This window comes from Pongo pygmaeus, chromosome 3, assembly GCF_028885625.2.
Source record: "Pongo pygmaeus isolate AG05252 chromosome 3, NHGRI_mPonPyg2-v2.0_pri, whole genome shotgun sequence".
NCBI classification, from domain to species: Eukaryota; Metazoa; Chordata; class Mammalia; order Primates; family Hominidae; genus Pongo; species Pongo pygmaeus.
This window is the reverse complement of record NC_072376.2, coordinates 40,995,727-41,008,260: the sequence shown is the minus strand read 5'-3', so window position 1 is coordinate 41,008,260 and position 12,534 is coordinate 40,995,727. Positions and strand designations below refer to the sequence as shown.

Genomic DNA, 12,534 nt, shown 5'->3' with positions numbered 1-12,534 from the left:
CCTTAGGTCAGTCTTTTCTATACTCAAAGAAACAAATGAAGCTTTTAACAATGTATGAAATGTTTTCCAAATTCCTATGTCATTCAAAAACAGTGGCCATAACATGCACATGTTAGAGGAGGACGCATTTAATGTATTCAGGCTTGTCCAGAGTGTATGCCAAGGTAAGAGCTTGGCTCACGTTACCTCATCCACACCAAGGCCCCAGTGGGTAAGCAAAATGCCCTTTAGCACAAAAGTGCAGAGCGAGTCTTCATTTTTGCATAATACTGCATTGTTGAATTCAAGCATTATTCCCCCAAGAAAACAAGCACTGAGCGTCTTGGCATACAAAGGCATATACTGACTGAATTTGCTCTTTTGGAATTAAAAAGTTGGATGGAGCTCAGAACTCCTGTTCTCTGAAGGGTATGAAAGTGCAGGTAGGTGTGAGATGCATGAGGCAAAGACGTCATTGGTAAGACAAGTGATCATTTCCTTGAGTGCGTATCTTTGGCTCATGCCATTCCACAACCCAGTACTCTAGTAATCTTAAAAACAAGCAAATGTGTAGCTTTCCCACCTTGTCTAACGCTTATGGGATAAAGAAGAAAAGCCAAGTTACCTTTCGCATCTGAGCCAACAATCCTTCAAACTCCTTCAGGTTTAGTGTCGTTCCACTGTAGGATGTGCAGCTGTTTGCTGCTTTTCCCAGCCAGTAAATGGTAACTAACACCTGTGGAACAAAACGCACAAGAGCAGATTTTTCCCTCAAGAATGACGTTTAAACTAAGGAGTCAATAATGCACCACTAACAGGAAGGCAGGAAGGAAAGAGCTGATTTACATCGATTTGAAAAAACCACCACCCATGAGGTATCCATTAAATGTAAAATCACTTTAATAAGAACCCAATGCCATGTCAGTCAACACAAACAAACACGTAGTTAAAACGACTCCAGTGTTAGGGAAAGTTAGGTTGTGAGGAAATGATCTCTAAGACAGCAAGAAGGAAAAATTGGTCCACCAACATTATTTTTTATGTAGTGAAGGTTTCACAATTAGGCAGCAAAATTTTTCAAAAATGCTTTGGAATCTTTATCCAGAGAAGCAATGAAAGAGACTGTCAATTCCTTTTCAGAAAGGTGCTTTAGAAGGCCCATAATTTCTACTTGTGGGCACAGAGGTTCTGCTAAGGCCAATGGCAAAAAAAAAAAAAAAAAATCCCAAACAAGTGATAAAGGTTAATTAGTGGTTCCCAGCACAGGATCAACATAATATATCTAATTAAAGTCAAAAGAAAGCAGTGTCATGAAGAATATGATCTGCAGATACCTAGCTTTGGGGTATGGTTAGATTCCCATTAATCTAAGATGGGAAATTTTGAGCCTTGACAAGGCTTGCTACCAATTAAACAACCTTGGATATTTAAGAATGTCTATGAATATTCAATGGTCTGAAGCTATGGTCCCAAGTTAATTTTGTTCTGTATTTCCAAAGAAACTGTCCACATAAGCAAATCCTCTTTACATTCACTTCCCATGAAACCCAGCAGAGTCAGCTGAAGATGAGCTCCTTCACACTGAATTACAGGGATCTGAGGCTCATGTAGAAGTTAAGATGAGTATTTTCTTTTCACACTCTGTCTTATCACTTCAGCCAGGCTGGGAAGTACTTATTGTGCCTCTCCTTCTACTTGGTAGGCCAGAAAATGCTTCAGACAACATGATACAGTTACATGAGTCCAGCTGGTGACAGACACAAAATATGGTTATGTGCACTGATGCTAAGAGGTGATTCTGTTTTCTACCTCTGTGGGAAAATTTTACTTCATGAATCCCTCAAAACTTCCAGAACATCTTTTTGAACTGATTGCTTACAAAAAAATTTCCAGAGATTCAAATGTCAGGACATTAACTAGGACCATAAAATAACTAATGTGTGCTGAGAGTATGAGGCTATCTTAAAAGGTAGAATGGGGGAATGGAAAATAAACTGTTGTGTTTTAGGTTAAAGGTTTTCTGATTTGTTTAAAATTTTATGATGAAAAATGGCGTATACCTCTAGTTTTATATAGGAGGAAAAAGAAGATGAGAATGAAAATGTCAATCAAATATAATAGCACCTAGGGAAATTTTTTTAAAAAGAGGTTTCAGCCAATTTTAAAATTTTAGATGCAGAATGTGACTTCTTTCATTCCTCAATCTAAACTGAAAATAAAACAGCACTAACATACTTGCCTTTTGAAAACACGACCTACAAAAAGTTCATTTTGGCAAGTACTAATAAAAGTGCAAAAGATTAAAAGGAGAACAAAATATACAGCGTATAGGCCCATGGCAGTCAACACTATTCATATTATGCAGATCTTACCCTACAACAATTTGCCAAACTGCTTAATTTAATAATCCCATCTGTGCTTACAAATGGAAAGGGGCTAATGTTAGTATTGAGCCTGATCATTTTGTGTTTAAGAAACTGAATCATAAACAGAGCACAAGCTTTCACTTGTTTATTTCTGGATTGAGCACTTATCTAAATAAAGAGAACCACCACCACCCCAGCCCACCACATACACAGTTTACTATTTTTATTTGTATCATGGTCATTAATTATTCTATGAAATACACATATACTTTTTTCTAAGGACTTTTTCCGGCAAGGCAAATGACAAACATTGAATTAGCTAAATTTTACACTTGAACCATCAAAGATACAAGTTTGGAAGTTAAAACACTTACATTTTTCAGCTTCCTACTATAATCAAGGCTCCTAGTCAAGGAAAGGGAAAAGAAAATACTGTCAGAATAGCAGATTCTAAATTGTGACCTTTCCTTAAATGCCACTAAGATGTACTTGAAGCTAACATATATAATGAAATCAGAAGAATGTATTATTTTTTAAGGCTTAAGTTTTGTGATTTCGGGCACTGAATAAAATTACTTAGGAAACAAAATGTAGAAGGACAAGGTGGGATTAAAGTTCCACAGTACGCTATAAAAAGATGATGCTTTATAACTTCTGGAAATAGAAAAAGTCCGATCAGAACTGGGACTGTTCATAGTTGTGTTCTCAAAGATTAACCACTGAAGATTCTGCCTCGATTATAGACCACTGTCAAACTGAAATCTGACTGCACTTCCAAAATCTTCATGCAAGTATTTTTAACACAGGTCTAAAACCTTATTTAATTAGACAGACCTGAAAATATGTGTACAAGAAGCAATCCTATGCAAATATTTGTTCTTTTCTGCTCTGGACATAAATTAGCATTGGGAATAAGCCATAAGCAGGAAAATATGCCTGTTATGTTCAAATATACACACATGCATGCTCAAATATGCACCCATGTTTACTCTCTAACTATAAACAAAAAAGCTACTTCGAAATATTCATACAATGAAATATGAGTTCCTGCAAAATTATTTCAAAGTTTTTTTAACACGTCAACAAATAAACACTAGAAAAAACAAACTGCACTTCTTTTTTCCACAGTAACTTTGGTGAGGGGGAAGGGAGTGTAAGACTATCATATAAACCAGTCAAGAATTCCTTAAAGTATTTAGACCCTGATTACTTCATTGCAGCATACACTGGCCTAAAGTACATATTAATGAATGAGTGGACCATTTTAAGTCCATTGAAATTTGAAGAAATAGAAAACAAGTAGTATACCATGGAAATAAACCCATCAACAAGGACTTAGATTGAAAGAAGCATTAGTCCAGTTTGGATTTGATTTAAAAAAATGTTTCCATGTTTCTGTTTTTAATACGAAAAAAATGGGATGTCCTTATCTGCTTGGATATCTGCTAGGGTTTGTTGTTGTTGTTGTTGTTTGTTTGTTTGTTTTTGAGACTGAGCCTCACTCTGTCACCCAGCTGGAGTGTAGTGGTGTGATCTCGGCTCACTGCAACCTACAGCTGCCAGGTTCAAGCGATTCTCCTGCCTCAGCCTCCCAAATAGCTGGGACTACAGGCACGTGCCACCATGACCAGCTAATTTTTGCATTTTTAGTAGAAATGGGGTTTCACCATGTTGGCTAGGATGGTCTCCATCTCCTGACCTCGTGATCTGCCCGCCTTGGCCTCCCAATCTGCTAGGGTTTTTAATTTAAGAAAGAAACCAGATTTTTAAAAATCTATAAAAGATTTGAAACTTTTATGGAAAACAAATTAAGAATAGGGAACATAAAGCTTTTTCTGCATTGATGATAAAAGTTCACTAAGACTGTAACCCAGTGCTAAAAATTATGCTTGGTACATAGTAGAAGCTCACAAAATATTTGTTGAATGACTCCCACGTATTATGTGGAAATACTTCCAAATTTTGACAGAGACACTTGGGAGCAATCCAGAGCCTACGTACGTTTTCATCCAGTTGCTTTCATTCCTTGGAATAATACCTGCTGTGTGCCTGTCTAGATTACACTTTCATTTCCCATCAAGGTTGTCTGGCATCCATTACAGGTAGAGTTCACTAAATTACACATACAGTAATCACTTGCAGGCTTTTCCTCTTTTTTTTTTTTTTTTTTGGTCTACTCAAGTTTCTTCTAAACACACACACACACACACACACACCACACAAGAAAAACTGCCTATCATGAAAGCTAAATGAAAGAGTATTTTCTGAAACACAACTTCCAGAAAACCATCCAAAGCTCCTCTGTGGGATCTATCCCTATACCTTACTGCTTCCGCTAGTAATTGGTGGCAATGGGGTGCTCCTCTCTGTGTCTACAGATGTCCTGCTCAACTCTCAGAGGGACAACAGAGAAATACAGCAGTTCTACTTTAACTACCTTAGTTTACAAAATCTGCATATGTTACAAGCATTCCCTGCACAGTGCCAAATTAAACCAGCATCACTTATCAAAAATACATGAAATCCGATAGTTTATTCCATACTCTACTCCTTACTAAAACTAGAAACAACTTTCTACGTACTGTAAGTGAATTTATAGCATCATTTTAAGATAAAATTCTTTATGTTCTTTGAAATACTCATACAGTAAAATGTTTTTTCTCTATAATGATTCTGAGTTCAACGTCCTACCTTGCTTGTGGGCTGCCACGCCCACCACAAATGTCCTTACACATTATCCTTCAACCACACCAGTTACTTTTCTTTCTTTTAAACATGAAGCTTGTCATTCCTCTTCCCCTGACTTTGTACCTGCTCTTTCTCTGTCCTGAATGCCCCACAGATCTTCCCACAGCCTGTTCTTCCTTCCTATTTGTGTCTCAGCCCCTAGTTAGTGCTCAGCTGAAACGCCAGCACTTCAGAGAAGCCACCCTTAACCACCTCCGGACTGGCCACTGTCTTTTGCTTATCACTCCATTTTATTTTCTTCTCAGCACTTATCACTTCCTGCAATGATCTTCTTTGTTTACTTCTTTGCTTCTCATTTCTTGACACTGGACTGTAAACTCCACGAGAGCAGAAGACCTTGGCTATCTGAGTTCATTCTATTTCTCTAGTGATGAAAAGTATCTAACACACAGAAGCTGCTCGACAAACATTTGTTGAATGAATGAATGAAAAATGCCAGGGTCATGGGGGAATGTGATGGCACAGTATTGCCTAAAGAAATAAGAGTACCCAAGTGAAGGAAACATTAAAAAGAAAATGAGGAGAAGAAATACAAAAGGAGAGATAGATGGAAAGACAGGATTAAAAAGGGAGGGAAGGCAGAAGGAAGAAAAGGAGACAGAAAAAAAGAAGGAAAAATCGACAGGAAAACAAAAAGATGGTACAGTAGCTAAGAAGGGACTGTATCCATGTGTCACTTGCCTAAGTGACATTTTCCCCTTTAGATTTCTTTCCACATCTTGATTTAAATCTCTCTTTTTTTTTTACAAGTCAGTTGTTCCATCTTCCCATATCTGCACTGAGCAAGCTTGACCTAGAATCATACCAGATGGAATATTCCATCCAGTTTCAATTTTTAGATGAATACATGGGGCCTGCTGAAGAAGGGAGCTTAACCAGGGCTTCAGATCTAGTGAGCAGCAGACCTACGGCTAGATCCTCATTTTCCTGATGCCCAGTTTTTTGTAGATAAGCAATAAAGGTGATACGAGTTCTGAATTTTTAAAACCAATCAGGCTCAGAATTCTGGTTTAGTAACATATTGATTTAAAGTGGCTCTAAAAAAAAATGAATGCAGCTGCAGACACTTTCGAAATGACCTTTCCTTCACCCTCCAAGCAATGTGTGTGTGACTAATTATTACCTACAAAGCTGCACAGTTACTATTGTTTCTGGTCACTTGCCACCCGGGTGAAACTATGAATGGGAGATGCGGCAGAACCTAAAACAATTTCCTAAAGTGAACAATGGTTTATAGAGGACAGATTTAAGTACAATAATAAATGGGGCATGTGATGACCAAGATGAGGTTTAGTGCGGTTTCCATATTCAAATATCCTAATTGTTATTGTTATTTTTTCGCTTAGCTAACATTTTTCCAAGAGAAGTTTTAAAGAATGGCATATTGACAACAGAAAAGTACTTTTAGATAATAGATCACCACTAACTCTCCCATATTCCCAGTCATGAATCAAAAAATCCAATATAAACCCCAAATTTTATTTTATCCAGTAGTTCTCATTTTTTTTCCTATTTTTCCTCATCCTTTTTAAAAAATAAAAAATCAAGCAAATAGTATAAAATCAAATAGTATAAAAAATCAAGCAAATAGTATAAAATCAAATAGTATAAAAATCAAGCAAATATAGTATAAAAATCAAGCAAATAGTATAAAATCAAGCAAATGGTATAAAATTAACAGCTCTGAATTTTGGCTTCTCTCCCTTTTCTGTTCCTTCATGATAAAATGACTCCAAAAACAATCAAAAGAAGAAAAGTTGCCAATTCACAGACCCTATCTATGTAACTATGTTTATTATTCAGGCATATCCATGTCAAACATTGTTTGGCTAAAGTGGAAAATGTTTTATATGAAATCAGTAGGATCTAAAGAACTTCTAAACTACAGGAAAGTTATCTCTGCCATCTCATACCCTGGTCACAAGCTATTTCTTTACACAAAGTACATTGCTGTCTCTTTTATTGCGACATTCTGCTCCAAGAATTATTTGGCCCAAACAGGGCTCATTAAAGTAGATATAGTCAAAGTGCTAATGATCCATCTTCAAAGAACTTGATCCCTGACACATATGAGAAGACAGTTACAAATAAGTTCTCCATAATCTAATGCCTTCTTTGCGTAACAGAGTTCAGATCTGTTTACCTTCCAAGAGCCTACTCAAATGTTCAATTGGCGCCAATAAAAGTTTTTTGTCTAACACACTGATTCTGTGCCTATTTCTTTCTTGCCTCTCTGTTAAGCTTTACTTAACATTTTTCTCCTCTTCAAAATTCAAACTCTATATGCAAGATTTTTGCATTCAAAAAATGATGTTTGATCAGAATGAAAGCTATGCACAGAGGGAAAGTCAATGCGAGTTGTTTTGAAAGTTGATTTTTACCTTCACATTTTTATTTTATTAAGCATAACCAATTCTCTGTCTCTTAGAACTTACAACATTATCACAAAATTGCAAATCAAACTATAAAGGAGTTTTCCTTAAACATAAATCACGTTTTACTTACTTGACTGTTACTCTGTTGGATGTATCCTGGAGGTCACTCGGGTCAAAAAGTTGAGATTCTTTAAGGCCAAGCTCTTTACAACCTCTCAAGAATAAGATAATATTGTCCTAGAAGGAAAAAAAGAAATATGTCTATATTATCTTAGATTATCTTTATGAACCAGCCCCTCCCAAGTTGCTGTAGGGATACTGGTCACTAAGGCAGCTATGGTCAGGTCTAAATCATAGCTTGCATAACAAATCATACTTTGTTAGGAAATGCCAGATAAACAGACACTTCAAATCTCCAAACCCACAACCATGCCAGATTCATTTTTTCCCGTTAGCTTGACACATTTGTATAAAACTGCAAGTAAAATGTCATTAAAAAGGAAAACTTAGCATTGTTAGGGGGAACTGTACTCAAAAACAGGTATTCCTTATTGCTTCTTTGTCCATGTCTTGTTGCCTAGAATCTGGTTGAAATTGATTTCTTTTCTTTTCTTTCTTTCTTTTTTTTTTTTTTTAAAAAAAAGATTTTTCATCTTCAGCAAGTTTTTCTTCTTAATTGATCTTCTAAAATATATTCTTTAGATGTATTTTACATCCTTTATGGATTTTGACTAGTAATACCTCTTTGTGGATTATAAACTGAGTTAAATGCAAGAAAAAAAATCTAGACTTAATCGAAATGAGAAAAAAGGACAGGGAAAGCTTTTAAAATACTAATGCAAAAGACTGTCAAGAAAGTGAAATTTTCTCTAGCAGATACAAATTTACTTTGAATTGGCAGGCACCATTGACAATTAAGGAGGGGTCTGTCTTCATCTATTTTAAGTCATTAAGTACAAACAAATGCTTCTGAAAGGGATTGCAAATTGTGGGTCATCCTTTTGGAACTCCAGGGTATTAGTCAAGAAGTTTACCAGCTACAAGTCCCTAACTGTCCTCTTCCTAAAAGACTTTCGAAGGTGCTAACTGACCCCATCAGTTAGTGAAAACTACAGGATAGGGAATGTCAGCTCCAGAAGCCAGACTGATATGAATCCATCTGAATGCTGTGACAAAGATGCTACAAAAATCTGAAATGATGGTGGTGATTACAGAATCATATATTCACCCACGTGCAATTCAACTTAGTGAACAGAGAATATTTCCAGTTACCCAGTTTGCAGTCCGGATTCAAGATAACCCCCAAGAATCCTGTCCCCAATGTACACATCTCTCGTTGAGTGCAAGTGAAATTTGTGAATATGATGGGCTATAACTCTGTGATATGTCACTAGCAAGTTGACTTGGAGTTAATCAAAAGAAAGATTATCTTATTGGGCCTGACCTAATCAGGGAAACTCTTAGAAGGTGAGGTCAGAATTCATGCTGGCCATGAATTCTATAGCTGCAAGGAGATGAATTCTGTTAACAACCACATGAGCTTGGAAGGAGCTTGGAAGATGTTCAGATAGGATCTCAGCCCACACTAACACTTTAATTTCAGTCCTGCAGGACCCTGAGCTAAAAATCCAGTTACACCATGTCCAGACTTCTGACATTCAGAAAATGAGAGATAACCAATGGGTGTTAAAGACATTAGGTTTTATGCAGTAATAAAAAATTAATACATCCAGGCTCAAAATAACAACAAGAACAATAGCAATAAGTTGCTAACCTTTCTATAGCCCTTATTATTCACCATGCATCGTTCCAAGAACTTTACATATATTCACTCATTTAATTCCTGTACAACTTTATGAAAAATTTTGACAGATGAGTGATCTAAGGCACAGAACAATTAAGCAAATTGTCCAAGATCACACAGCCCCCAAAGGATGGAGGTGCAAAACAACATGTCTTATATGAGGAACTCAAGCATAAAATCTGAGGCCAGCACCAAAGGAAGATGAGGCTATGCAGGTAGAGGCTGATCTTCCATTTTCTTCTTGTCTTCTCTTTCTCTATGATGTTCTTCTTCCTCCTTCCCTCCCACCAGCAAACAAACACACATATATATGCACCCTCTTAACTTACTTGGCTCTGTGACTCTCAAATGCTCCACTGCTCTAGCCTTGAACAATCTTGAGGATACCACATTCAAAAACACGTGCCCCACTCACTTACAATTCCACCATTCAGGAACAGTAAAGAAACCATTTACCCCACGAGGCAACTCCAAACCAAAGACTGACTAGTACAGATCCAGGTGAGTCTTCACTTGGGAGTGCAAGTATCCTCTGACTGGCCTTTAAGCTCTGAGTGCTTTCTGCCCAGAGGAAAGCAAAGGCTGAGTGTTGATGTTCTCTGGGCATCATTTGGCACCACAATAAAGGACAAGACCTGTGACCAGCATGTAGTCCCCTAAGAGGTGCATGACTGTGACCCCCACAGATTCTCAACAAGGTACTCCTCCTATGTGCATCCCAGACGCACAGATCCGCCTTTGAATACCATGCTGTGTTCAGCATGCAGCCTGCAAACACAAAAGCTTTGTGCTGCCAGCCAGCCCAAACAATTTGGGCTAGAAGATTTAAATAACTGCAGGTCTGTTTCCAGCTTCTTGCTACAACCTAATGATGCTGGAGGGGAGCCAGGCCCTAGGCAGAAGAAAAGCCAGAAGGAAGAGCCACCCAGCCAAGAGCTAGCAAGGGCAGCCACTGGAGCAAGCGAGAAGGGCTGTGCCTTTAATTACATAAAATGCATTCTGTGAATTCTCATCTGCCTTGCTGTTCACACTGAGATTTTTCCACATTTACAATTTCCAGCAAAACCCACAACTTAGTGTGTTAACTTTGGAAGCCAAACACTAAATGTGTCTCAATCCCAAGGGAAAAGAAGTACAAGACACTGCTTTACTACAATGGCTATATATTTAGCTCTTACTATCGTGGAGCTAACAAATCCATACATCTTTGCAAGAAGTTTTTAAAGGACTCTTCAAAAAAGTCAATGTCACGTAAAACAAAAATTGGCGATCAAAGCCATCATGCACAAATGCAATGTATGATCTTTGATTAGACCCCGGATCCCAAAGGAAAAACTAAATAAGGGTGTAAAAGTCAAATTTAAATATGAACTGCACATTGGATGACATTATTCAATGAATGTTAATTTTTTTGGTGTGATCATGATTTTGCATTTATATGAGAGACTGCCTTTATTTTTAAGCATCCATATGAATTATTTAGGGGTGAATTATCATAATGTCAGTAACATAACTTTCAAATGGTTCAAAAAAAGTATGCATGTATATATATGCTCACACGTATGGGGGAAGGGAGAGAGAGAGAGGTTGCGAGTATGTCTGCCTGTCTGTGAAGACAGAGATAAAGCAAATAGTAAAATAGTAACAAGCAGTGAATCTAGATCAAGGGACAATCAACTTTTTCTATAAAGGGTCAGATAGTAAATCTTTTAGGCCTTGTGGGCCATATGGTGGTCTCTGTTAAAATAATTCAACACTGTTGTTGTAACCAGATCATACGTAAACAAACGTGTCTCTATCCTAACCAACTTTATTTATGAAAGCAGGCATTGGGTGGATTTGGCCCATAGGCCATAGCTGGATGACCCTGTATTCGGTTATTCACCATACCATTCTTTGAATTTTTCTGTATATTTGAGATTTTTCCCAAAAAAGGTTGTGAGAAAAGGTTCTTGAATTTCTAAAAGATATATTGAACTAGGTAGGATTGTGACTTCATTGGTAAAAATCTATTCCACAAAATTCAAGGAAAAATGGTTGTCACCTCTGAGATGACCACTGCAAAGTCATGGAGGTAAATCCTCAGGTGCTACTGATGGAAAGTTACCATTTCTGGCTAATTGGCAAGTACTGCATAACATGAGTCTCAGTTCAACAGAAAGGCATAACATAAAGTTCCTCAAAGAGTCTATTTTGTACTAGACAAATATTAATATATGAATTTATACCATTGTTCATGTAACTTCCATACATTAAACCCTCCTTGTTCATGGGCCAGTGGTTTCTCATTTCATTGATTTGTGGGCTTGCCCTGTGTATAAAAACATTTCCCAAGGGCTATGGGTAAGACCTGAGCTTGCTACCTTCCCAGGGCCTCTTACTCTAAAGACATCCTTGCAACTCACTCCCTTTCCTTTCTCACTCCAAAGGCAAGGTGAGGGAATAGCCCAGGATGGTCTCTACCCCAGAGTGTAGCAAAGTTCCTGACATGTAGAAATGCTCACTAAATATTTAAATAAACTCAATTCAATGTGCTACGTACTCTTCTAGGTATCTGTAATGAATAAAACAGAATTCCTTAGTCTTCACAATCCATCAAATAACTGGAATTGTTCAAGATACACATAAACAGAGTTCTGACATCAAATTAGAAAACAGAAGTAAGAGAAGAACAAACATATCAAGGAACAGGGCACAAACAGCTTTTCTAGTTAGAATCCCAGCCTTGTCTGCTTCTTAGCTACATGTCCTCGGGCATAGTTCCTAACCTTTCTGATCCTCAGATTTCTAACTCGTAAGGTGGGGGATGCTATCGACCTGTAGGGATGTCAAAATTACAGAAAATAAACATTAAGAACACAGCTTAGCGTCTGGCACTTTCTGGGCACTCATTGTATGGCAGTTATTATTAAGACATTCTTGTTCACTCAGGTCAAGAAAGGACCATGGAAGATGCGATGATGAAGAACAGTTTATCCATCTATGAAAAACAGGCATACTGTGTAGGTATAGCCCTTGCCAGTTACATAGGAGATGGCAAAGAAAAAAAAAAGATAGTTGCTGCTATTGTTACTTAGTTGTTATTAACCACTAGCTTGACAGTTTTATACAAACAGCCTCAAATTTAGGGGCAGGCTACATACCAAAAGTTCATTTGCAGGCTTATAAGTAGCTGCTTATAAGCCATCATTTGTAATTAACCCACAGAAATAAATCCTTGCATGATGGTTCAAAGTTCAGACCAGAAAAGCCTACTTCATCC

At 37.4% G+C, this 12,534-nt stretch overlaps 1 protein-coding gene across 13 annotated transcripts in view; it reads right to left on the bottom strand.

Moving 5' to 3' along the window:
• Positions 1-12,534, bottom strand: part of LIMCH1 (LIM and calponin homology domains 1) — a 339,876-nt gene that overhangs the window by 93,620 nt on the left and 233,722 nt on the right. For all 13 annotated transcript variants that reach the window (XM_054484468.2, XM_063663600.1, XM_063663601.1 and 10 more), the window contains exons 4-6: positions 7,599-7,705; positions 2,720-2,750; positions 605-715 (exon numbers count right to left, since the gene is read on the bottom strand). In XM_054484468.2, the coding sequence (XP_054340443.1) occupies positions 605-715; positions 2,720-2,750; positions 7,599-7,705 (249 nt within the window). The remainder of the gene's footprint in view (positions 1-604; positions 716-2,719; positions 2,751-7,598; positions 7,706-12,534) is intronic.